This window comes from Rhinoraja longicauda, chromosome 19, assembly GCF_053455715.1.
Source record: "Rhinoraja longicauda isolate Sanriku21f chromosome 19, sRhiLon1.1, whole genome shotgun sequence".
NCBI lineage: Eukaryota > Metazoa > Chordata > Chondrichthyes > Rajiformes > Arhynchobatidae > Rhinoraja > Rhinoraja longicauda.
Window position 1 is genome coordinate 14,315,450 of NC_135971.1, and position 27,503 is coordinate 14,342,952.

At 48.1% G+C, this 27,503-nt stretch overlaps 1 protein-coding gene across 1 annotated transcript in view; it reads right to left on the reverse strand.

Moving 5' to 3' along the window:
• Nucleotides 1-27,503, reverse strand: part of LOC144602531 (zinc-binding protein A33-like) — a 110,531-nt gene that overhangs the window by 18,708 nt on the left and 64,320 nt on the right. The window contains exons 3-5 of the mRNA XM_078415658.1: nt 26,390-26,623; nt 26,041-26,063; nt 25,833-25,951 (exon numbers count right to left, since the gene is read on the reverse strand). Of these exons, the coding sequence (XP_078271784.1) occupies nt 25,833-25,951; nt 26,041-26,063; nt 26,390-26,623 (376 nt within the window). The remainder of the gene's footprint in view (nt 1-25,832; nt 25,952-26,040; nt 26,064-26,389; nt 26,624-27,503) is intronic.

Here is a 27,503-nt window from a genome sequence, read left to right on the forward strand (position 1 = left end):
TTTTCACTCAGAGAGTTGTAAATCTGTGGAATTCTCTGCCTCAGAAGGCAGTGGAGGCCAGTTCTCCAGTATGGGGAGAACGCAGGAACGGGGTACTGATTGAGAATGATCAGCCATGATCACATTGAATGGCGGTGCTGGCTCGAGGGGCCGAATGGCTTACTCCTGCACCTATTGTCTATTGAAATGTAAGGTCTATTTCACCTTGCAGATGCTGCCTGACCTGCTGAGTATTTGGGGCAATTTCTGCTTTTATTCCACATTTTAAGCCATGCATGTGGTTTGGGTCGCAGGTATGGTAGCAGGTGACAAAAGTCACTTATTAAATCAGATTCCCGCTGTTTCTGCAATTGTCAAAGTTAATTCTCAAAGTCACAGCTGGTCTGTGGTCGCACCGCGTGGCGTTGCTGCCATCTAGTGGCGGGACCAAGAAGTGACGCGGTTAACGCGTTGAAATGAACGGATCGACAGCTCTGATTCCACTTGCTGTTTATTTCTCTCTTCCCACATTTACATTCCCCCTGGTTTTATTTCCGCGCTCACTGGGGTTTTTTTTACGACGCAGAATTTGGGGATTAAATGGGAGCCGTTCAGCGCCGACCTGTTGTCCACCGGGTTTCTGCCCCACAGCCCCTGAGCCCCGCTCCTGACGCCGGTCCCGGGACCCGACCCTTTTACACACCCGGAGCGGAACCGGAGCAGATTCTCAGCCAGTGGTCTTCATCCCAAGTCTCGAAGAAAGGATAAAGTTTCTCCGTGAATTTATTCCCAGTGAAGGTGTGGAGATGGGACTTGGTGTCCGCGTCGTAAAATGAAACTGTCCCGGACTCGTAACTGAGATAAACTCCCACCCTCCCGGGGATGGGACGGGCGGGGAGACGGGATGGAGGGGAGGTGAGTGCATCAAACTCGTCAATCCACCACCCGCCTGATGCTCCAGACTCCAGTCTCCGGGGTCGGTGTGACCGGTCTCTTCCTCTCCACAGACTCTGCGGCGACTCCCAGACTCCAGCCCCGACTCCCCGCCACCTCCACCTCCCAGTAATGTCTCCCCGATGTGAATCCCTCCGATCCCAGCACACACGCACTGCCTGTAAACCTCTTCCCGGTGTCAGGGAGACTCCTCCCGGTCCGGGTCAGTCTCACCCTCTTCCGATCCTCAGACACCTCGAGCCGCGGATACGCTGTTTCCACATCCAGGGTGACGGAGACTGGGGGGAGAAGCAGAGAATCAGAGAGTCCCCGGGGGTCGGGGGGAGACTCGGGCAGCGCGGCCCCGGGACCGGGGGAGAGGCCGCTCAGCCTCAGGCACAGGCGGGCGGACAACTGAAACCCTGCCCGGGGTTTCACAACGACCACAGCGGGTGCACAACAGACATCTCTCCCGGAGTTTTTTATCCGGGGATGGAGATGGGAATTTCGTGAGGTGGGGGAGGGTGGACGGGGAGGACGAGTGCTGAGAGTGAGGAGGATTGTGAGATTGCGGTGGGGGATGGAGGAATGGAGCGGGTTATTCAGATGTGGAGGCAGATCGGAGCAGGTTGATATTGAGGTTAGCAGTAATTTGAGGTTGTTAAAGAGGAGGTAGAGGTGCATGGTGGGGTCGTCATGATCACAGTGAAAGGGGGCAGACATGAGGGGCCAGATGATCAGCTCCTGTGTTGTTTGAGTGGAGGGTGAGACAAAGGGAAGGGTGGGTTTGTTAGTCAATTGGAGTGGGTGCAAAAGGGTTTACAACAACTTCATCAGGTCTGAAGGGCTGGGTTATCAGGTGAAGTTGGACCATCATCAGGTCGTAATGTCATCAGTGAAAGTATTACAATTTGGCCATTCGGCCCTTCAGTTCTACTCCACCATTCAATCATGGCTGATCTATCTCTCCCTCCTAACCCCATTCTCCTGTATTCTCCCCATAACCTCTGACATCGATACTAATCAAGAATCCAGCTATCTCTGCCTTAAAAATATCCACCGACTTGGCCTCCACAGCCTTCTGTGGCAATGAATTCCACAAATTCACCACCCTCTGATTAAAAGCATTTCCCATCATCTCCTTCCTAACGGAACATCCTTTAATTCTGAGGCTCTGACCTTTCGTCCCTTCCTGCCCAAACCACCACATCCCCGGGCACATTCCCCTGCAACCGCAGGAGATGCAACACCTGTCCCTTTACCTCCCCCCCTCAACTCCATCCAATTTATCCCAAAGAGAAGGAAAGATTCCAAGGGGAGTAAGAGACACCGTGGCTGACAAGGGAAGTCAAGGACAGCATAAAAATAAAAGAGCAGAAGTACAACAAAGCAAAGAAGAGTGGGAAGCCAGAGGATTGGGACTCTTTTAAAGAGCAACAGAAGATGACTAAGAAGGCAATACGTGGAGAAAAGATGAGGTACGAGGGTAAACTAGCCAATAATATAAAGGAGGATAGTAAAAGCTTTTTTGGTATGTAAAGAGGAAAAAAATAGTCAAGGCAAATGTGGGTCTCTTGAAGACAGAAGCGGGAGAATTTATTATGGGAAACAAGGAAATGGCGTACGAGTTGAACCGGTACTTTGGATCTGTCTTCACTAAGGAAGGTACAAGCAATCTCTCAGATGTTCTAGTGGGCAGAGATCCTAGGGTGACGGAGGAACTGAAGGAAATGCACATTAGGCAGGAAATGGTGTTGGGTAGACTGATGGGACTGAAGGCTGATAAATCCCCAGGGCCTGATGGTCTGCATCCCAGAGAACTTAAGGATGTGGCGCTAGAAATTGTGGACGCATTGGTGATCATTTTCCAATGTTCTATAGATTCAGGATCAGTTCCTGTGGATTGGAGGGTAGCTAATGTTGTCCCACTTTTTAAGAATGGAGGGAGAGAGAAAACGGGAGATTATAGACCAGTTAGTCTTACATCAGTGGTGGGGAAGATGCTGGAGTCAATTATAAACGACGAAATTGCGGAGCATTTGGATAGTAGTAACAGGATTGTTCCGAGTCAGCATGGATTTACGAAAGGGATATCATGCTTGACTAATCTTCTGGAATTCTTTGAGGATGTAACCAGGAAAATTGACAGGGGAGAGCTGGTGGATGTGGTGTACCTTGACTTTCAGAAAGCCTTTGACAAGGTTCCACATAGGAGATTAGTGGGCAAAATTAGAGCACATGGTATTGGAGGTAGGGTACTGACATGGATAGAAAATTGGTTGACAGACAGAAAGCAAAGAGTGGGGATAAGTGCGTCCCTTTCAGAATGGCAGGAGGTAACTTGTGGAGTACCGCAAGGCTCGGTGCTGGAACCGCAGCTATTTACAATATACATTAATGACTTGGATGAAGGGATTAAAAATACCATTAGCAAATTTGCAGATGATACAAAGCTGGGTGGTAGTGTGAACTGTGAGGAAGATGCTATGAGGTTGCAGGGTGACTTGGACAGGTTGTGTGAAATGGCAGATGCAGTTTAATGTGGATAAGTGTGAGGTTATCCACTTTGGTTGTAAGAACAGGAAGGCAGAGTATTATCTGAATGGTGTCAAGTTAGGAACAGGGGACGTACAACGAGATCTGGGTGTCCTAGTGCATCAGTCACTGAAAGGAAGCATGCAGGTACAGCAGGCAGTGAAGAAAGCCAATGGAATGTTGGCCTTCATAACAAGAGGAGTTGAGTATAGGAGCAAAGAGGTCCTTCTGCAGTTGTACAGGGCCCTAGTGAGACCGCACCTGGAATACTGTGTGCAGCTTTGGTCTCCAAATTTGAGGAAGGATATTCTTGCTATTGAGGGCGTGCAGCGTAGGTTTACTAGGTTAATTCCCGGAATGGCGGGACTTTCATATGTTGAAAGACTGGAGTGACTAGGCTTGTATACACTGGAATTTAGAAGGATGAGAGGAGATCTTATCGAAACGTATAAGATTATTAAGGGGTTGGACACGTTAGAGGCAGGAAACATGTTCCCAATGTTGGGGGAGTCCAGAACACAGTTTAAGAATAAGCCATTTAGAACTGAGATAAGGAAAAACTTTTTCAGTCAGAGAGTTGTGAATCTGTGGAATTCTCTGCCTCAGAAGGTAGTGGAGGCCAATTCTCTGAATGCATTCAAGAGAGAGCTGGATAGAGCTGTTAAGGATAGCGGAGTCAGGGGGTATGGGGAGAAGGCAGGAACGGGGTACTGATTGAGAATGATCAGCCATGATCACATAGAATGGCGGTGCTGGCTCGAAGGGCCGAAAGGCCTCCTCCTGCACCTATTGTCTATTGTCTTTAGATAGTTCCTCTGTCCCTCTCTTCCCCTCCCCCTTCCCAGTTCTCCCTCTGTCTTCCTGTCTCCACCTACATCCTTCCTTTGTCCCACCCGAAACGTCACCCTTTCCTTCTCTCCTGAGATGCTGCCTGACCTGCTGAGTTACTACAGCATTTTTGTAAATAAATATCTAGTCCTAGACTCGCTCACTAATTGAAACATCCTCTCCACGTCCATTCTATCCAAACCTTTCACTATTCTGTATGAGACCCCCCCTCATTCCTCTAAGCAACAGCGAGTACAGGCCCAATGCCGACAAACGCTCATCATAGATTCATATACTCATTCCTAAAAGAGACTATTCAGACTGGGACATTTTTTCTTGGGGGCCTGTCAGAGTGACATTATAGATGTGTATAAGATGCACAGACAAGGTGATTAGCCGCAATACTTTACCCAAGGTCGGAGAGTCTAAACCTCGAGCGCATCAGTTTAAGGTGAGAGTGGATACAATAAAAAGGACCTGAGGAGCAGGTTTTCCAGTCAGTGGGTAGTGTAGATGTGGAACGATCTGACGGAGGAAGTGGTCGAGGCATGTACAATTACAACAGTTCACAGAGAATTGGGTAGATACGTGGATAAGAAAGACTTGGAAGGAAATGAGCCAGACTCAGGCAAGTGGAGCTAGCTTGGTTGGGCAACGTGGTTGGCATGGTCGAGTCGAGTCAAAGGGCCTGTTGGTGTGCTATAAAGCTCTCTGACTCTGTGATGCTTCCCAGCAGATGAGCTTGGTGGGAGATCAAATCTTCAATTTCCCTTCAGTTCAAAATAACATTAATCTTTGCATCTTAGCATTACTTAAAGATAGACCAATCAAAGGTAGACACAAAATGCTAGAGTAACTCAGCGGGACAGGGAGTGTAAGGGCTCACATTACGAATGTAGCCATGTGGGTTTTATTGCAGGGGTGTAAAAGGGGTGTGAAAGCTCCAGCTCGATTATGTTGCCAGGACATCCTGTTGTCAGCATGGAAGCGCGGTTTATGGCTAAGTGTATCCTTTGATATGGGCAACTGGCTTTAAGGCTTTGAAGGTTAACCATCCTTTGATTGTTAAGGGGAACATTTGGCCATAAAGACTGCTCTTTGGTCCTGGGAATACCGAGGACATGTAGGTCACACAGGACACGGAGGACATGGGGGTCCTAAAGGGCACATAAAGATTTATAGGACATTGTAAAACTTGCCATATAAGGTAGCAACGGAAAAGTACTGGCGCATGTATTACGGGTATAAAATATGTGTAATTGTTAGCATTCGGTTTCTAGACTCTCTCCCACCTGGGTGAGTAGAATAAAGAGGTTAAACGAATTCGGTTGTCTGCCTGTTTTTTCTAATAGGCCACGGACTACAACATTTGGCGTAGTCGGCAGGATCTCTTTGGCACCGTCAACCACGAACGACTAAAAGGCAGCGGTGACTGAAACACGTCCAAAGGGGACAGAGTGCACTTCTCGACCGTTGTTCGAGACCCCGGACGTTGACGTCTTTCAGACACTGAAGTCCCTCGTTTGGGGTTGATCTCGTGTTCAACTGAGATTCACAGACGAACCGATAAGGAAAAGGACAAGGATAAGGATAAGGTTTCGGATTTGGAAGGTAAGGGGCGGCACTCTTGTTGTCATTGTCTTGGTCTGGATGAAATTGATCGTTTGGTAATATTTATTGGTAGTATTTATTGGTAACATAATTTCGGATAATTGGCAATCAGACATATGGGACAGTCTTTGGATAAGAGTGATGGCGGTGCTCCGGTACAACACGTGTGTTATTTATTTATTTGCTTCGCTAATGAAAAGATTGGGAAACGAGGCCTGGCCAGTGGGAGGTATATGGAATGTAGAGACTCTCAAAGAGGATTAAAGAATGGAGAGAGGGGGTGCAGAAGCGCCATCAGGAGTCGAGGGAGTGCAGAAGCGCCATCAGGAGTCGAGGGAGTGAAGTTGGAGGGAAAATGCAAGTAGTAGAGGGATATCAGTGTGTGATAGGTTGGGAATACCGAAAACATGCGATATTTTGCAAGCGGAATGTAAGGTGTGTGATCTAAGACTTGACTGTGCTACCCGAGCTCGAGATGAATTTAAAACTGGTACCAAAGGGATATATCCCGCCCAACAACAACAAAAGTCAGAATCCGAACCACTGGAGTCTATAGCGGCTATATTAGGTAATCAGGAATCCGAGGGTGACGAGGAACCCTGGACGTGTCCGATCCCCACAGCTCCACAGGCAGAGCCACCGGCTGCGGTGGTGCCAGTCCCGGTTCTACCCTCCCGCCAGGATATTCGGGACAACCCCCTCAATTATGAGGCAGCATCAGGGAATATGGATAGGTCCCAGACAACCGTTGGTGAAAGGGTTAAGTTGCGCCACGAACAAGAATCCGCACAATCGGCGCTAGAGATTGAGGATACTGCCTACCCTCGCCTTTTTCAGTACACCTCATGCTGCCCAGCAGGCTGAATTATTTGCCCTCACGCGGGCCTGCCACCTTTGCGTTGACCAACGTGCTAATATTTACACCGACTCACGATATGCTTTTGGGGTTGCACATGATTTTGGTACCCTGTGGCAGCACAAGGGCTTTTTGACTGCAGCAGGCACTCCTATTAAAAATGCCCTGTTTGTCCGAAATCTACTAGCGGGTTTAACACTCCCGAAAACCTTGGCTGTCATTAAATGAAATTCGCATACATCTGTCAAGGATCCCATTTCTTTCGGGAATGCATTGGCTGACACATTGGCACGCACAGAGGCCCTGACCCCTACTATTTTAGTTTCTTCAGGTGAACAACAGCAGTTTTCTGCAACTACCGCTATGCCCAGTGTTTCGGACCTCTGCCAGCTTCAGGGGGACGCCCCCGAGGCTGAGAGACACCAGTGGAGCCAGGATGGGTGTTCCCCTCGCGAATCTGACTCACTTTGGGTTACTGCCTCTGGCAAAGTTTGTGTCCCTAACGTGCTTTTACCTGTTTTGTTGCATTATGTGCACTCTCTTACCTATGCTGGTAAGAGGGGAATGTTGGATGTAATAAATGCTACATGGTATCATGGTATCATGGGGTTTACAAATTGATTTTATTGAATTGCCACGTGTACATAGTTATAAGTATTGTTTAGTTATTGTTGATGTGGTTAGCCGATGGATTGAAGTGGTGCCAACGACTAATAATACAGCTACCACCACGGCAGCAGTTTTATTAAGGGAAATAGTACCACGGTTTGGATTACCATGTACATTAAGCTCGGACAATGGACCCCATTTCACAGCTAAAGTTAATGAGGAAATGTGCAAACAGTTGAATATCCGCCAGCAGTTCCACTGCGTACACCATCCACAGGCTGCAGGTCTAGTGGAACGTGCAAATGGCACACTGAAAAATAAATTGGTCAAACTCCAAGAGGAGACTAAATTAAATTGGGTCCAAGTCCTGCCGATGGCATTATTCTCCATGCGTATAACCCCACACTCTACTACAGGTTTAACCCCAGCTGAGGTATTATACGGAAAACCACTCCGAACCCCTTGGGGGGCAGTGGAAAAGGGGTGCATCAACCTCCATGAACTGTACGACCTGGATAAGCGTTTAATTGAATATATGAAATTATTAACCCAATCTTTATCAGTCTAGCATTCTCAGGTCCGAGACGCCCAGAAACCACGGGACAACATGAGGCTAAGATGGGATTGTGGATTATATTGACCATCGGTAGTCAGATAGAAGGACGAACCTCGGATCTCCGGCGAACCAATCGTTTCCTCTCTTTATGTCAGACATATGGTACACAGGTGGAACGGTCTGCCTGTTGGGTGTGCGCCCCAGGTTTCAACACATGGAAAAAGCATGATGCCTCTTTACCCGGTCCCCTTCACTCCGAGTGAAGTCAGGTCTGCCCGGTTCTTTTTGAATCACTCACAGAGCCCTGGCCCCAATAATTGGTGTACGGATTATGACAACCAATCAGATGACTGTGGATGTCAATGTTTTAATGGGTGGTCCTTGAGACCCTATCTTAATCAAACACAGGAGAATTGGCCCCGAATACAAGTTAATTGTCCTCATGACTCTCCAGAAACACCAATAAATACAACCTGTTTCTGTAGAATGGGATCTAGACCAAATAAAGTTGGTCTGTCTGTGGGATTCAGCACATGCACCCATATCAGTACTGCAGTTCCCCCAAGACCTCTTAATGGGATTTACTTAATATGTGGGAGCTGGGCATATGTCTGGTTACCAGGACTTTCGCCACAGTATCATCAGGGATCTTATGAGACCTGGACAGGGTGCTGTTATCTAGCTTTTGTAATCCCACATTTACGAATTATAAATCATCCTCTACAACATCCAGAGTGGCGCTCTAAACGAGCTGTATCGGAGTTTGAGAGATTTTTGGTGGATAATATTCCCACGATGGGGAACCGCTCGGGCGGGAACTGAAATTAGAAACTTAGCTAGTGCCCTGGGACAATTAGCAAATTGTACTGCTGATGGACTGTACGAGACTCAGGAACAAATAGGCCAGTTAACAACTGAAATGATGGCCCTGCGTCTTGTCGCTCTCCAGAATCATATGGCCCTAGATTTCCTTCTAGCCGAGAAAGGGGGTAACTGTGCTATGATAGGGCAGGAATGTTGTACATTTGTACCAGATGTATCCTCCAATATTACCAATATCGCGGGGCATGTGAAGGAGGTTATAGAAAGAGCGTTTAGCGTTTGAGCCCTCTGAGGGGGTGCTGTGAACTGTTTATGTATGTGCTGTTATGTTTGTGTGCCATTGTACGTTTGTTCTTAGTACCTGAACTGAAGTACAGCGCTTTGGTCAATGTGGGTTGTTTTTAAATGTGCTATACAAATAAAATTGACTTGGCTTGAATAGGAAAATAGGGGCAGATTTAGCCCAAGATCGAATTAATGCTTCAGGATGGGATTGGTTTGGTTTAGGATATTTGTGGGGGCCGATTCTCCATTATGGCAGTATCATTGTGTTAATTGTTGTGATTCTGTTAATCTGTTATTGCTTCGGCCCATGTATATGCCAAATATTTGTCAATCGGCCACTTTAAAAGACTGTAATTATAGCATAATCAAAGAGGGGAATGTAAGGGCTCACATTACGAATGTAGCCATGTGGGTTTTATTGCAGGGGTGTAAAAGGGGTGTGAAAGCTCCAGCTCGATTATGTTGCCAGGACATCCTGTTGTCAGCATGGAAGCGCGGTTTATGGCTAAGTGTATCCTTTGATATGGGCAACTGGCTTTAAAGCTTTGATGGTTAACCATCCTTTGATGGTTAAGGGGAACATTTGGCCATATTTGGTCATATAGCCTGCTCTTTGGTCCTGGGAATACCGAGGACATGTAGGTCACACAGGACATGGAGGACATGGGGGTCCTAATGGGCACATAAAGATTTATAGGACATTGTAAAACTTGCCATATAAGGTAGCAACGGAAATATACTGGCACATGTATTACGGGTATAAAATGTGTGTAATTGTTAGCATTCGGGGAGAGAGACTACACTGGCTTCCTAAGCGTTTCTAAACGCTTTGGTTTCTAGACTCTCTCCCACCTGGGTGAGTAGAATAAAGAGGTTAAACGAATTCGGTTGTTTGCCTGTTTTTTCTAAACGCCACGGACTACAACAGGAACAGCTCCGGAGAGAAGGAATGGGTGACGTTTCAGGTCGAGACCCTTCTTCAGACTGAAGAAGGGTCCAGACCTGAAACATCACCCATTCCTTCTCGACTGAGATGCTGCCTGTCCCGCTGAGTCACTCCAACATTTTGTGTCTACTTTTGATTTAAACATGCAACTGCAGTTCTTTCGTACACATCTTACTTCAAGATGTCAGAAACAAGAACAATGGAAAAGGTATAAGCTTTACCTTGCTTGAAGTCATCAGATGTTTCTTTAAATGTTGTGTTGAATGAAACAGGGCAATGAAACTTTTCAATCGGCAAGGCCTCCTCTACCACCGACAGTGGTTTGGCTTCATCACGAACCCTGCGAATATTTAACAGCCGGTTATCAACTGAGCATTAGAAATGTTTTGAACTGTTCCACCAAAACTTACAATGTTTCCGTCAAGAGCATGTCCTACCTTCGCTTGCGACCAGCTTCCTCCTGAAAGAAATAAAATACAAATCTCAATTGACTGAGATGGACTGTCCTCATCCCGACAGCGGGAATTTGTCCACATTTCTACAACCCTCTGATAATTCCCATTTCCCAACTCTTGTCTCCGCTGCCATGCAGATAGAAAGTGGACATTACCGTCGAGACATAGAACGATGGGGAAAAGCACAAGGAATGTTCATGATAAGGATGCCATATCTGAGAGGATGGAGCTCAATGTAAAGACTGGGCTGGTCGTGGGATTTTATCTGAAGAATGATGAGATAGGATTTAAGTTTATCGGTGGATTTAAATGGGCGAGGATGAAATAATATCTCTAATCGATGGGAGAGCAAAAATCAAAGCTGAAATGTAACGTGGTCTTCAATAAATACTGAATGGAATGCAGTCATTGACCTCACTTGCATTGGAGGGAATGAAGACAACAGCAGAGATACATTTAAGGGCAAGCGGGATAAACACTCGAGCGCTCCTGGAATTCGGGGTATTGTTACCGGGTGTGGTGAGTAGATGGGAGGGATGTTGAGTGGAGCAGAAATCCTGACTGGATAGGATGGGCCGAATGGCCTGTCTATTATGTAGAATGGGATGTCATTCTATGGTGAACAAAGGTGGGTAAAACAAACAGAGCAAATTCCCCCAAGGTGACCACCCACTGCTGATGGGAACTGGATATAGATGTCCAATCTGCTGTGTGCGCAACGTTCTAGATTTCAATGTTAATCCCCACAATGTGGTCATGGCTGATCTAGCCCAGGAACAAACTCCTCCGCCTTGTCCCATTCCCTTTGATTTCAGTTCCCCGAATTTTCAAAAATGTATCTTCCTCTGGTATAAATACGTCTAACAGGTTAAACCTCTCAGAGTCTCTTGGTTGGAGAATCCCAGAGATTTACTGTCCTCTGCCCATTCGTGGCCCTTGGGATCAGATATAGGATCACCCATCGTAGTTCTCAACTCCACAGAATACAAACACCTCTCTACATTCAGGCCAGGCAGTCCTGAGATCCCATAGATTATGCGGGAGGCCAATTAGTTTGGGAACAACAGCTGGAACAGATGAAACATTTACCCAGTTCTGAATTACTGGTAAATGCAGCATGTATTTCTGAAATATCCCCCTCCATTTTGTGACTGCACTTTCACTTCAGCAGACTGTGGTGTAACCCCTCACCTTCAGAAACACCACACTGTCCTTTTGATCCATCTGCTGCTGCAACTTAGAGAGTTCCTCCTGAATAGATTTTAAATTCTCTTCGATCTCTCCAAGATTTTTCTTCATTCTATTCAGAATCCTCTTCTCTTCCTCCCGGATATCTGCCTGTACGCGCTGCTCTTTCTCAGTGAGAATCTGGTGCAGTTCAGCAAACTGGGATGCGATCTTGGACTGAAGGTTGTGTGACTGTTCCTGTCAAATGAAAGGTGAAGATCAATATGTAATGTCACTGATTGTGTTTCCCTCAGAGGTTGACGGTGACATTTGTCCCGTGCATTTTTATTTGCTTTGGCAATTCAATAGTTCGTCTAAATGCTTCTGAAGTGTTGTGAGGGTAATCTGATAACCCATCAATCCTCTACCCCTAATGCAATTCCCAGCTGCCTATTCCTTTTCAAGTGCCCATTAATTCCCATTTATCCGTCCACCACCCCCTAGTGGGGTGCCGCAAGGCTCATTGCTGGGACCGCAGTTATTTACAATATATAATAACGATTTAGACGAGGGAATTAAATGTAACATCTCCAAGTTTGCGGATGCCACAAAGCTGGGCGGCAGTGTGAGCTGCGAGGAGGATGCTGTGAGGCTACAGGGTAAGTTGGACAGGTTGGGTGAGTGGGCAGATGCAGTAAAATGTGAATAAATGTGACGTTATCCACTTTGGTGACAAGAACAGGAAGGCAGATTATTATCTGAATGGTGTCAGATTAGGAAAAGTGGAGGTGCAATGAGACCTGGGTGTCCTTGTACACCAGTCTATGAAAGTAAGCATGCACGTACAGCAGGCAGTGAAGAAAACTAATGGCATGTTGGCCTTCATTGTGAGAGGATTGGAGTTTAGGAGCAAGGAGGTCCTACTGCAGTTGTGCAGGGTCCTGTTGAGACCACACCTGGAAAATTGTGTGCTCTTTTGATCTCCTAATTAGGAGATTTAAATTTAAATTTAAGGAAGGACATTCTTGCTATTGTGGGAGTGCAGTGTAGGTTCATCAGGTTAATTACCGGGATGGCAGGACAGACATATGATGAAAGAATGTATCACAAATGCTGGAGTAACTCAGCAGGTCAGGCAGCATCTAGGAGAGAGGGAATGGGTGACGTTTTGGGTCGAGACCCTCTTCAGACTGATTCTGAATGGGTCGACTGGGCTCGTATTCACTGGAATTTAGAAAGATGAGATAGGATCTTATAGAAACATGTAAAATTCTTTAGGGATTGGAGAGGCTAGATGCAGGAAAAAAATTCCCGATGTTGGGGGAGTCCAGAACCAGGGGTTATAGTTTAAGAATAAAGGGTAGGCCATGATCATATTGAATGACGGTGCTGGCTCGAAGGGCCGAACGGCCTACTCCTGCACCTATTTTCTATGCAGCACCCGAGGTCAGGATCGAACCCGCTCTCCAGAACTGGGAGACAGCAGCACTACTTGTGTCACTGCGCTGCCCTGTTATTACACGCGTCACAGGGATCAAACCTGCACAAGATCAGGAAATCGAAACTTAAAAGCCTCACCAGAACTCCAGAAATCTTCTCTTTCTGTTGCTGCTCCATTTGCTGGATCCCTGATTTATCTTTTGTGAGAGACTGGATGGAAGCTTTAACCTGACCCTGCGATTGTTTTTGAAAATCGGAGAATAAAAGTGTTAGACTATAAAGACGGAATTAAACAATGATGCGATCAAAATCTGTTTGCTTTTACCTTGTAGTTTTCAACAGCTTCATCTATCAGAATGAAGCGGTGCGCTCTGTGTTCCCGCCCACCTGCACAAACCACACAGATCAGCTTCTTGTCAGTTTCACAAAACAGCTTCAGTTCTTCCTGATGTTCCTCGCAGTGAAGTTTACTTTCCTTCTCTGTCCGATTCAGGCTCAGTGTTCGAGCTTTCTCAGCCAGTCTCGCCAAGGCCCGACTCACCCTGAGGGTGCGGTCTGTAAACACCTCTCTACATTCCGGGCAGCAGTTTCTCCCCTCCCTGTCCCAACTCTGTGTGATACAGGAGCGGCAGAAGTAGTGTCCACACTCCAGTGACACCGGATCGGTGAAGAAATCCAGGCAGATGGGACAAACTGCCTCCTCGGTTAAACTCTCGAACCTGTCTTTCGAAGCCATTTTTTAACTCCGCCACTTCCTGGTTCAAAACGCATGTCCACTGCGCACGCTGCCGTCTAGAGGAATTAATGTAAATCTGACGCAAATGTTCAACGTGAAGATGCAGAAACAAGGAACTGCAGATGCAGGTTTACAGAAAAAAAGTACAAAGTGCTGGAGTAAGTCAGTGGGTCAAGCAGCACATCTGGAGAACATGGACAGCTGATGTTTCGGGTCGGGACCCTTCTTCAGACTGATTGTAGGGGGTGGGAGATGGAATAACGAAGGAAGGAATGAGGCAGGACAAAGCCTGGCTGGCAATAGGTTGACACAGTTGAGGGGGGAGAGGGAGTTGATAGTCAGACGGTTGGACAGAGGCCAGAGATGAAAAGACAGAAGGTGTGTGACAAAATGATTGAGGACTTGCGAATTGTGTCCTGATCTTCAAACAGTCTTCTCCTCAGACGGCCAAAGGTTGTGCAGGTGCACTGAAGGCGCTGGTGAGTTTCACCATCAATGTCTGCCTTGCTCTGGGAAGAGGAGCGCCAGCCAGAGCACCCGAGGGTCACCATCGTTACGACCATTTTAAAGGAAGGAGACAAATCCACCCGCGGAAACTATGGAGGGTTCCCCCGCTCTCTACCACAGGGAGGGGTCAGTTACACATTAAACTGTTCTGAATGTAGACGGAAGCGGAGAGTAGCGCTTGGGACTGTGTAAAGCAGGATAAAATGCTGGAAACAACTGCAGAGTGGATTCACGAAGATGGTGCCAGGATTTGAGGGTCAGAGCGAAAGGGAGAGGTTGGGCAGGGAAGGATTTATTAATTGGAGCGCAGGAGGTTGAAGTGCATAAGACCAAGAGGTGAATAGACAGGGAGAATGCACAGTCTGTTACCCGGAGCAGTGGAATCGAGAACTAGAGGACACAGGTTTGTGGTGAGAGGTGCAAGATTTAATCAGGAACCAGAGGAACAACATTTTCACACAGGAGGTCGTGGGTGTCTGGAACAAGCTGCCAGAGGGGGTAAGTGAGGCTGGACAACAACGTGGAGTGGAGTTGAAGCCCCGTTTCCTGAAGAAGGAGGATACCTTCGAATCACTCCCTCCTCCTCTTGCTTCTCCGCCCCGTCACCCTTTCCACAGCGGCGTAAAGGCGGGTTTGGGGGGGAGGGGGGGCAGTTGGAGATCGGAGGGCGGAATGAAATCGGAAATTCCCTAAAGTGAGAGAAGGCAAAGTGAATATTGGAAATGATAGATACAAGAAATCTGTCGAAATAGCTTGAGAAAGAAAAGTGCTGGAGGAACTCAACGGGCCAGGCAGCATCTGTGGTGGGAAATGGACAAACCACTTTTCGCTGTCGGGACCCTTCTTTGTTCTGGAGAAGGAATTCCAAGAGCTGCAGGTTCTCTATATGAGATGGAGGTGGCGGGGAGTCGGGGCTGGAGTCTGGGAGTCGCCACAGAGTCTGTGGAGAGGAAGGGACCGGCCACACTGACCCCGGAGACTGGAGTCTGGAGCATCAGGCGGGGGGGGGGGGGGGGGGGTGGGGCGAGGTTGATGCACTCACCTCCCCTCCATCCCGTCTCCCCGCCCGTCCCATCCCCGGGAGGATGGGAGTTTATCTCAGTTACGAGTCCGGGACAGTTTCATTTTACGACGCGGACACCAAGTCCCATCTCCACAACTTCACTGGGAATAAATTCACGGAGAAACTTTATCCTTTCTTCGGGCCTTATTGGGATGGAAACTGGCTGAGGATCTGCTCCGTTTCCGCTCCGGGTGTGTAAAAGGGTCGGGTCCCGGGACCGGCGTCAGGAGCGGGGATCAGGGGCTGTGGGGCAGAAACCCGGTGGACAACAGGTCGGTTCCCATTTAATCCTCAAATTCCGCGTCGTAAAAACCCCGGTGAGCGCGGAAATAAAACCGGGGGAATGTAACTGTGGGAAGAGAGAAATAAACGGCAAGTGGAATCAGAGCTGACGATCCGTTCAGTTCAACGCGTTTCACACGACTGTGCACCGGGTGTCACCAGGAATACAGAATGCAGTGGATGAAGTGACCGTTAACCTCTGTCTCATTTGGAAAAACGGCTGGGATCCCTGGATGGAGCTGAGCGGGAAGGTACTGTAAATGCAGTCAGTCCAGTTTAGTTTATTGTCACGTGTCCCGGGCTACAGTGAAAAGCTTTTGTTGGGTGCATCCAGTTTGCAGAAAATCAACCCATTTCCACTGCATAGATACATGAGATGGGAAGAACGTTTAGTGCAAGGTGACGCTAGTAAAGTCCGATCTATGATAGTCCGAGGGTCACCAAATAGGTAGATAGTAGTTCAGCACCGCTCTCTGGTAGGATAATTCAGTTGCCTGATCACAGATGGGAAGAAACTGTCCCTGAATCTGGAGGTGTAGATCTTACCAGTGGCTTGTACATACCCTCATGTACCCAAGGAAATGTGCCAAACGCCTTCGTCACCACCCTGCCCATCCCTGTTGCAATTTTCATCGAGCTGTGCGTCTGCATTCCAATATCTCTCTCGACTAATACGCCCCCCCCCCCCCCCCCCCCCCCCCACGCGGACCTTGGACTAATGTGCCAACCCCACCCCGGACCTTTAATTGATGCGCCCCTCCTCCCATGGACCTTTAACTAATGCGCTCCCCCACCCCGGACGTTTAACTAATGCGCCCCCCCCCCCGGACCTTTATCTAATGAGCTCCGCCCTGGATCTTTAACTAATGTGCCCCCCTCCCCCCAGACCTTTAACTAATGCGCCCCCACCCCCCCCGGACCTTTGACTAATGCGTCACCTCCCCCCCCGGACCTTTAAATAATGCGCTCCCCCCATGGACATTTAACTAATGCGCTCCGCCCCCCCCCCCCCCCCCGGTGCACCGCCGCCCGACCCGGCATGCCTCGCGCTTGACATTCCTCAGATCGGGCAGCGCAGACCGCCGGGAGGTGTCGTCGCCTCTCCCAATCCGAGAGGGGGGGCACCCGCCCGACTGACGGGAGTGCCGTGCACAGTGCCTTCCTCTCCCCTTTCCTCTCCCTCCTCGCAAGGAGTAGCTTCAAGCGGCGTTGCCGGACCCGCAGGAGGGGGGTTCGAGTGGGTGGAGGGGAGGGTGGGGGCGAAGGAGAGAGTGGGAGAGGACGGGAAGGGGAGGAGAGAGTGGGGGTGGGGGGGAAGTGGGGTGGGGGGAAGGGGGTCGGGAAGAGTGTGAGTGGGGAGAGGAAGGGTGGGGGGAAGGGGGACTGGGTGTGGGAGGCAGGGGAGGGTGGGGGTGGGGTGGTTTGGGGTCAGGGTAAGAGAGTGGGGTGGGGGGGAAGGGGACAGTGCGGGACACGGGAGAGTGGGGGTGGGGAGGAGGGGAGTTTGGGGGGAGAGAGTGGGAGTGGGGGGGAGTGGGGGTGGGGGGGAGTGGGGGTGGGGGAAAGGGGGGGTGATTGAGGAGAGAGTGGGGGTGTTGAGGTAGGTTGGGGTGGGGAGGAGAGAGTGGGGGGAGGGGTGGGTAGTGGAGAGGGTGTGGGTGGGGGAGATTGTGGGTGGGGAGAAGGGCAGGGTGGGGTGGGGAGAAGGGAAGAGTGGGGGTGGGGGAGAGTGGGAGTGGCGGGGAGAGTGGGGTGCTGGCAGGGAGAGTGGGGGAGGTGGGGAGGGGATGGGGAAGGGGAAATAGGGGTGGAGAGGGGGAAAAGTGGGTGGAGGCAGGGCATGGGGGAGTGGGGGTAGGGGAGGGGCATGTGGGGGAGGGGCAAGTGGAGGTGGGGCAGGGGAGGTGCACTTGGGGGAGGGTAGGGGGATGGGATGGGTCAGTAGGGGAGGCGGGGGGATAAAGGGGATTGAGTGGGGGGTTGAGGGTGGTACAATACAGAACAGTCTTTGGATCCAGGGCTCACTCAGTGACACCCTCTCCCCTTCCCTTTCCCCCCTCTACACGGAATGGGCCCAACATGTCCACTTGGTCTAGTTATAATAAAAGTAAAGACAAGGATAAATTGTCATCAGTTTTCGGGATGGCGGGACTTTCATATGTTGAAAGACTGGAGCGACTAGGCTTGTATACACTGGAATTTAGAAGGATGAGAGGGGATCTTATCGAAACGTATAAGATTATCAAGGGGTTGGACACGTTAGAGGCAGGAAACATGTTCCCAATGTTGGGGGAGTCCAGAACCAGGGGCCATAGTTTAAGAATAAGGGGTAAGCCATTTAGAACAGAGATGAGGAAAAACTTTTTCAGTCAGAGAGTTGTGAATCTGTGGAATTCTCTGCCTCAGAGGGCAGTGGAGGCCAATTCTCTGAAAACATTCAAGAGAGAGCTAGATAGAGCTCTTAATGATAGCGGAGTCACGGGGTATGGGGAGGGGGCAGGAATGGGGTACTGATTGAGAATGATCAGCCATGATCACATTGAATGGCGGTGCTGGCTCGAAGGGCCGAATGGCCTACTCCTGCACCTATTGCCTATTGTCTATTTTCTATTGCTGCAGACCACCCTGTCTGAGACCAGGTCCTTTGTCCTCACATAATGTGTCCAAAACAAATTCCCGGTTGCGGGTGGGAACCCGTCGGGATCAGGCTCTGCCTGCCTCTCTGTAGAATGCGGGTAACATGTCTTGTTTCAGTCGTGGCCACACCCCCCGCCCCCCCCTCGCCTCTTTCTCAGGTACATTGGGGCGGGTATTTGAAGCATTTAAGAGCATTTAATAAAACATTCGGACAGGTGCATGGCTGTGGGATGGGCCACACGCGGCACATGGGACTAACTTAGATGGGGGCATCTTGGTCGGCATTCAACAATTGGAAACATAGAAACATCGAATATAGGTGCAGGAGTAGGCCCTTCGATCCAACACGGTCATTCAATATGATCATGGCTGATCATCTAAAATCTGTACCCTGTTCCCCATATCGGTTGATTCCTTTCGCCCGAAGAGCTATTTCCAACTCTGTCTTTAAAACATCCATTTAATTGGCCTCCACTATCTTTCGTGGCAGAGAATCCCACAGATTTACAACTCTCTGGGTGAAAACAACACCTCACGGGACTGGTACCATCTGATGCTCATGTGGGAGGCCATTCGGCCCATCATTCCCAACCTGGAACCAACTGCACTCTCCCAAAAACACATTCCCCTCAACTAAACTAACAACTAAACGAAACATCCCTATTGTGTATAGAAACATAGAAAATATGTGCAGGAGGAAGTTATAGTACGAAGTAGATGAGAAGGAATTTATTTAGTCAGAGGATGGTGAATCTGTGGAATTCTTTGGCACAGAAGGCTGTGGATGCCACGTCAGTGGATATTTTTTAGGTAGGGATAGATAGATTGTTGATTAGTATGGGTGTCAGGGGTTATGGGGAGAAGGCAGGAGAATGGGGTTTGTAGGGAGAGATCGATCAGCCATGATTGGATGATGGGCCGAATGGCTTAATTCTATTCCTGTCACCTATGGCCTATGGCAGGTGGACAACAGGTCGGCGCTGAACGTCTCCCATTTAATCCCCAAATTCCGCGTTGTAAATACCCAGTGAGCGCGGAAATAAAACAAGGGGGATAGTAAATGTGGGAAGAGTGAATTAAGCAGCAGTTCAACAGTTCAACAGTTCAACAACAGAGCTTTATTTGTCATTCGGTACCAAGGTACCGAAAGAAACTACATAGCAGTCACACACAAAAAAAGAATACAAGACACATGACCCCAACACAAATGTCCATCACAGTGACTCCAAACACCCCCTCACTGTGGCGGAGGCAACAAAACTTCCACTCTCTTCCCCACGCCCACGGACAGACAGCTCGTCCCCGACCGACCCGCACAGTCCCCGCAAGGGGATGGAAGTCCCCGCGGCCGAGTCGCACCGGGCGATGTTAAGCCCCGCGGCCAAGCCGCACCGGGCGATGGAAGGCCCCGCGACCGAGCCGTGCGCAGCTAAGTCCCGCGGCCGAGCCGCGCCGTGCGATGCTAGGCCCCGCGGCCAAGCCGCACCGGGCGATGTTACGCCCCGCGGCCAAGCCGCACCGGGCGATGGAAGGCCCCGCGACCGAGCCGTGAGCAGCTAAGTCCCGCGGCCGAGCCGCACCGGGCGATGTTAGGCCCCGCGGCCGGGCCGCACCGGGCGATGGAAGGCCCCGCGGCCAAGCCGCACTGGGCGATGGTAAGTCCAGCGGCCGAGCCGCACTGGGCGATGGAAGGCCCCGCGGCCAAGCCGCACCAGGCGATGTTAAGTCCAGCGGCCAAGGCGCACCATCGATGAAAAGTCCCGCGGCCGAGCCGCACCGAGCGATGAAAAGTCCCGCGGCCGAGCCGCACCGGGCACTGTTATGTCCAGCGGCCAAGCCGCACCAGGCGATGTTAGGCCCCGCGGCCGAGCCTCACCCCGCGCCGTGAGGAAGAGACCTAAAAGAGAAAGGTTTCCCCCACCCCCCCACCACCCCCCCCCCACACATACACAACCAAAAAAAAAAACCCATCCCAACACCGACACACAACAAAAAAAAGGAAAAAAGACGAACAGACTGCTAGCGAGCCGCAGCCGTTAGGCGCCGCCATTTGGTCATTCAATATGATCATGGCTGATGTAAAAATGAATATATTTCCGAAATTACAATATTTATTTCAAACAATACCAATACAAGTACCGCAGAAGTTTTATCAAGAGTTAAATAAATGTGTGCGGAAATTTCTTTGGAAAGGTAAGATGTCAAGAATATCGTTGGAAAAATTGACATGGAAATTTGATTCAGGAGGATTACAACTTCCAAATTTTAAGAATTACTATAAAGCAAATCAACTTAGATTTATTGCATCTCTTTTTGAAGAAGAAAAACCGGCATGGACGAGAATAGAATTAGATAAAATAGGAGAAAATATACCAGAAGACTTTATATATAAATGGGAACCTAAATTGATACGGGGACTGAAAGAATCTCCATTATTAAAATACCTGATCGGATTATGGAATAAGGTAAACTTTGAGGATGAAACTAAGAAATCCTTATTAGCAAGGACCCCTCTGATTCAAAATAGACTGATACCTTTTACAATGGACAATCAGCTTTTATATAGATGGTATCAAAAAGGGATTAGATATATAGGAGATTGTTTTGAAAAAGGTATATTGATGTCATTTGAACAACTGAAAAATAAATACCAAATATCAAATAATACTCTTTTTTGTTACTTTCAATTAAGAGCTTATTTAAGAGATAAACTGGGTCAAACAATGTTACTTCCGAAACCTATGGAAATTGAAAATCTAATTCAAAAAGGACAAATTAAATTTTTTATCTTTATTATGTATAATTTAATCCAAAAAAAGACACTAAACAAGGAATCCATATATCAAGGCGAAGATGGGAGACAGATTTGAATATTAATATTGATGGAACAAATTGGTCAAAATTATGCCTTGACAGTATGAAAAAATACAATAAATGTTCGATTTAGATTAGTACAATATAACTTTTTACACCAATTATATATGACACCACAAAAATTAAAGAGAATAAACCCAAGCTTATCTGACCAATGTTTTCGGTGCAATCAAGAAATTGGTACTTTTTTTCATTCTACTTGGTCCTGTTCAAAAATTCAACCTTTTTGGACAAATTTAAGAGGTTTTTTGGAACAGATTATTGGAATACTCCCACATAGCCCAAGACTTTTTTTATTGGGTGATGTTGAAGGGTTAAAACCACAACTTAAAATGAATAAATATCAGAAAGAATTTATAAAAATTGCATTAGCAGTAGCCAAAAAATCTATCGCAGTTACTTGGAAATCAGATTCCTATTTAAACATGGACCGTTGGAATAATGAAATTTCTAATTGTATCCCACTTGAAAAAATTACTTATAACTTAAGGAACAAATATGATACGTTTTTAAATATTTGCTGCCCTTATTTACAAAAGATGGGTCTATACACAGAGAAGAGTTGCTGATATTCTCGTTGGTCCTTTTGGGTGAGAAGTACATATATATAAATAGTTTATTCTGATTGGAATTCCATGGAGCGTGTTCAGAACTTCCACCACCCAGGCAATCTTTCTGTTTTCTTTATCTTTCCTTCCTTTTTCTTATTAAGGATTAATACAGGGGGAGGGATGTGGGAGGGGGGTTGGGACGGATGACTTGTTTAAAAAAGTTCTGTAAAAAAATTTAAAAAAATTAAATGTATATATATATTTAAAAAAAAGAGAGCTAGATAGAGCTCTTAATGATACAGGAGTCAGGGGTTATAGGGAGAAGGCAGGAACGGGGTACTGATTGTGAATGATCAGCCATAATCACATTGAATGGCGGTGCTGGCTCGAGGGGCCGAATGGCCTACTCCTGCACCTATTGTCCATTGAAATGTAAGGTATGTTTCACCATGCAGATGCTGCATGACCTGCTGAGTTTTGGGGGCAATTTATGCTTTTATTCCCCATTTTAAGCCATGCATGTGGGTTTGGGCCGCAGGTGTGGTAACAGGTGACAAAAGTCACTTATTAAATCAGATTCCTGCTGTTTTGCAATTGTCAAAGTTAATTCTCAAAGTTACAGCTGGTCTGTGGTCGCACCGCGTGACGTTGCTGCCATCTAGTGGCGGGACCAAGAAGTGACGCGTTGAAATGAACGGATTGACAGCTCTGATTCCACTTGCTGTTTATTTCTCTCTTCCCACATTTACATTCCCCCTGGTTTTATTTCCGCGCTCACTGGGGTTTTTACGACGCGGAATTTGGGGATTAAATGGGAGCCGTTCAGCGCCGACCTGTTGTCCACCGTGTTTCTGCCCCATAGCCCCTGAGCCCCGCTCCTGACGCCGGTCCCGGGACCCGACCCTTTTACACACCCGGAGCGGAACCGGAGCAGATCCTCAGCCACTGGTCTTCATCCCAAGGCCAGAAGAAAGGATAAAGTTTCTCGGCGAATTTATTCCCAGTGAAGGTGTGGAGATGGGACTTGGTGCCCGCGTCGTAAAATGAAACTGTCCCGGACTCGTAACTGAGATAAACTCCCACCCTCCCGGGGATGGGACGGGCGGGGAGACGGGATGGAGGGGAGGTGAGTGCATCAAACACGTCACCACCCCCGCCTGATGCTCCAGACTCCAGTCTCCGGGGTCAGTGTGACCCGTCTCTTCCTCTCCACAGACTCTGCGGCGACTCCCAGACTCCAGCCCCGACTCCCCGCCACCTCCACCTCCCAGTAATGTCTCCCCGATGTGAATCCCTCCGATCCCAGCACACACGCACTGCCTGTAAACCTCTTCCCGGTGTCAGGGAGACTCCTCCCGGTCCGGGTCCGTCTCACCCTCTTCCGATCCTCAGACACCACGAGCTCCGGACCCGCTGTTTCCACATCCAGGGTGACGGAGACTGGGGGGAGAAGCAGAGAATCAGAGAGTCCCCGGGGGTCGGGGGGAGACTCGGGCAGCGCGGCCCCGGGACCGGGGGAGAGGCCGCTCGGCCTCAGGCACAGGCGGGCGGACAACTGAAACCTTGCCCGGGGTTTCACCCCGACCACATCGGGTGGACAATAGACATCTCTCCCGGAGTTTTTATCCGGGGATGGAGAGGGGAATTTCGTGAGGTGGGGGAGGGAGGACGGGGAGAACGAGTGTGGAGAGTGAGGAGGATTGCGAGATTGCGGTGGGGATGGAGGAATGAAGCGGGTTATTCAGATATGGAGGCAGATCGGAGCAGGAGGATATTGAGGTGAGCGGTAATTTGAGGTTGTTAAAGAGGAGGTACAGGTGTGGGGTGAAGTCGTCATGATCATAATGAATGGGGGCAGACACGAGGGGCCAGATGACCTGCCCCTGTTTCTTTGAGTGGAGGGTGCGAGAGAGGGAGCAGTGGCTTGGACCATGGAAGGAGGCAGAGGTTGAATGATCGGGTGTTGGACAGAATGTGTGGAGACTTGTGGTTGTGGGGTCGTTGAAAGAGAGCGGATTCATGGGTGGATTTGATGGGTGTGTACAACTAACACACTGATCTCATTGTGAACCAATATATGAACTTCACTGAGGGACTTGACAATGTTCCGCATGTAAGGCTGGTCCAGAAAGCGAAGGCAGGTGGGATCCAAGGCCAGCTGGTGAAATGGATCCACAATTGGCTGGGTGGTTGGAGGTGGAAGGTAGCGGTAGAAGGATGATCTTTCTGCTTGGAGGTCTGTGGCTGGTGGGGTGCAGCAGAGATCGGTGCTGCAACCTTTGCTGTTTATGTTATATGACCATGGCTTGGATGTGAATGTGGGAGGTGTGATTAGTAAGTTTGTGGAGGATGCAAAAATTGTGGATAGTGGGGAATGTTGTCAAAGTCTGCAGCAGGATGCAGAGTAATTATCTAAACCTTATTTGCATGCAGAGAAATCAAATCACGAGAGTGCAGGTTTATATTGAGAGCAAGGAATTTTAAAGTATATCTGAGATTTTGGTTTTACCAGACCAAGTGGACCCGTTGGGCCCAAACCTCTCCAGTATTGGTGCAGCACCCACTCCTCCCCCCCTCTCCCCTCTGCCCCCACTCCATCCCCCTCAACCCCCCTTATCCTCCCTCCTCCCCCCTTCCTAAGTCCCTAGGAAACAGATTTAAACTTTAATATGTGAATACACCTGAACTCTCGAGTACACAGGCCTAGTCTGCTCAATCTCACCCCACACAGCAAACTCATTCTACCAGGCACAAGTATTGTTAATCTTTGCTGCATTTCCTCTGTGTCAAGTCTGTCACTTTATCGGTACGCAGGAGCATAGGAACACCAGAAAACAGGAGCAGGATTAGGATCCGCTCCTCAGGCTTGCCTCTCCATTCAATGTGATCATGGCTGATCTAAGCTGGCACCAATTCCTCTTCTGTGTGAGTTCCCCATAATCTTAAATTTTGCACATATCCAACAACTCAGCTTTTTACCACCACCCTGAGCACAACATGCCAGATATTCACTGCCCTCTGAGAGATGCAACTTCTACACACCACATGGGAGGCTGCTCTGGAAGGTTGGATCTCATGGAATCCGGGGTGAACTAGCCGATGGAATACAACATTACCTGAAGGTCACAGACAGAGGATGTTGGTAGAGGGTTGTTTTTCTGACTGGAGACAGAGTCCACTGTTGTTCCTTATTTATATACACGATTGGGTGTGTATGTAGGTTGCACAGTTAGTCAGTTTGCAGATGGAACTAAAATTGGTGACATTGTGGAGAGTGAAGAAGGTTACCTGAGAGTAAATGGGATCCCTGTGAACTGGGCCAATGGGCTCAGGAACGGCAGGTGGGATTTATTCATGTGAAGGTGAGGCGATGCACTTTGCTAAGACAAACCAGGGCAGGACATACACAGTAAATGGGGAGCTTTATAGAACGGAGAGATGTCGGGGTGCAGGTACACAGTGCCATGGAAGATGCAACGGTGACAGGCAGGGAGGTGAAGAATGTGTTTGTTGCTCATTCTTTCAAAAGTCAGGATATTAAAGACGGCGTTGAGACAATGAGGTTGTTGGCAAACTGGAGAGGGTGCAAGAAGATTTACGAGGACTCTATCGGGTCTGGAAGGTTTGTTTATCAGGAGAGTTTGCGCTGGTGGGGACATTTGTCTTTGGAGCCTATCAGGCTGACTTTATAGGCGTGGATAAGATCTATATAAGGTGCACAGATAAGGTGAATACCCACAGTATTTTTCCAATCTAATACTAGAGGACATCGGTTTCAGGTGAGAGGGGAAACACTAACTTGAAGAAACCTGAAGAGCAGCTTTTTCCAGCAGTAGGTCATCCCTATATGGAGTGAGCTGCCAGAGGAAGTGTTCAAGACAGGTACAATTACGATATTTAAGGGACACTTGGGCAGGTAGGTGGATTGGAATGACTTGGAAGGATATGGGCCAGACGCAGGCAAGTTGATTGGGCAACTTGGTCGGCATGGGCGTGTGCAGTGAAAGGGCCTGTTTCTGTGCTGCATTGCTCTCTGACTGTGATGCTTCCCAGCTTAGATGAATCTGATTTCCCTTCAATCCATTCATTACACCAACCTTTGCATCCAAGTATGACGTAAAGATATCAAACAACAACAATGGAAAGGGATTAAGATTTACCTTGCTTGATGACGTCAGTTGTTTCTCTAAATACGGTGTTGAGAAAAAAAGGGTTATTGAATCTTTCCATCGGCAAGGCACCATCTGCAACCGACAGTGATTTGGCTTCATCATGAACCCTGCGAATATTTAATGACAGGTTATAAATTGAGCATCAGCATGTTTTTGAGCTGTTCTACAAGAACATTCAGTCCAGACCATGTCTTACCTCATCTTGCGGCCAGCTTCCTCCTGCAAGAAATAAAACACAAATCGCAATTAACTGAGATGGACTTTTCTCGTCAGGACAGTGGGAATTTCACATAGATTGCTACAAGCCTCTGATAATTCCCCTTTCCCAACTCTCATTGGTAAGATCACAGCAGCTCTTTCCCAAGGAGTTTGCAGGCAGCGCTGAGCTCCCATACGTTAAGAGGGAAGCCCTTTAGTTTTGGAACAACAGCAGCACATTGCTGGGACAGAGGGAACATTGGCCCAGCTCTGAATCACTGGTAAATGTGGCGTTTATTTCACAAATGTCACCCACCGTGCACTTTCACCTCGCCAAAACCCCTCACCTTTAAAAATGACACGTTGTCTTTTAGATCCAGCTGTTCCTGTAAGCTTTTGACTTCGTTCTCAATGGAATTTAAATTCTCTTGAATCACTTGGAGATGTTTCTCCATTGTATTCAGAATCTTCTTCTCTTCCTCCTGGATATCTGTCAGTACACGCTGCTCTTTCTCAGTGAGAATCTGGTGCAGTTCAACAAACTGGGATGTGATCTGTGACTGAAGGTTGTGTGACTGTTCCTGTGAAATGAAAGGTGAAGATCAATATGTCACTGTATTGTGTTTCCTCACGGTATGGAAAATATTATTTGGCCAATCAATATCTGGTCATAGGGCGCAGGAATAGACCATTCTGCCCACTATATCCATACTGGCCACTGTACAGATCCTCACCAATCCCATTTACTTCCATTGAATAGATAGCTGATTATCACGAGAATTCAATAGCTTGTACAAATGCTTCGGAAATCTCATTATCCCATCAATTCCATTCCCCTCATCCAATTCCCAGCCGCCCATTCCCTTTCACGTCCCCTTTAATTCCCATTGATTTGCCCACCACCTACTTTCACAGGGATGATTTACAATCGCCGATTGACTCTCCTACCGGCGTGTCGTTTGGACGTGGAAGGAATTATGGGAGAGAATACAATATTATTTTATACATGATATTATTTTATACATTAGACATTGTTACGGTATTATTTTATACATTGTTGTTTAAGGTTTGTAACTACTTAGGCATTAGGCGCCTCTCTGTAACTAATTAAGGTGCTCTAGACATTCCTTACCCTTGACACGTGTCTGTAACATAACACTCCTTTGCTTTCGCCTTTACCTTTGCTTTAGCCTAGATGATAAGGGTGGCAGAATGTGAAGAGATGCAGACATTCATCAATGAGTCGGATTTAATGGTGGCAAGAGAAGAGATAAGGAAAGACATAAGCCTTGGGGTGATGGATGGACGTGAGGGATGGACTAGCAGGAAATAAGGGAGGCGAAATATGAAGGGATGTGAGCATTGAGATAAGGATATATTACGAAATGGGATTTAATGGTGGCGGGACAGACGGGTGACTACAAAGAAATGAAGGACTGAAGAAAGGAGTGTGGGTATGAG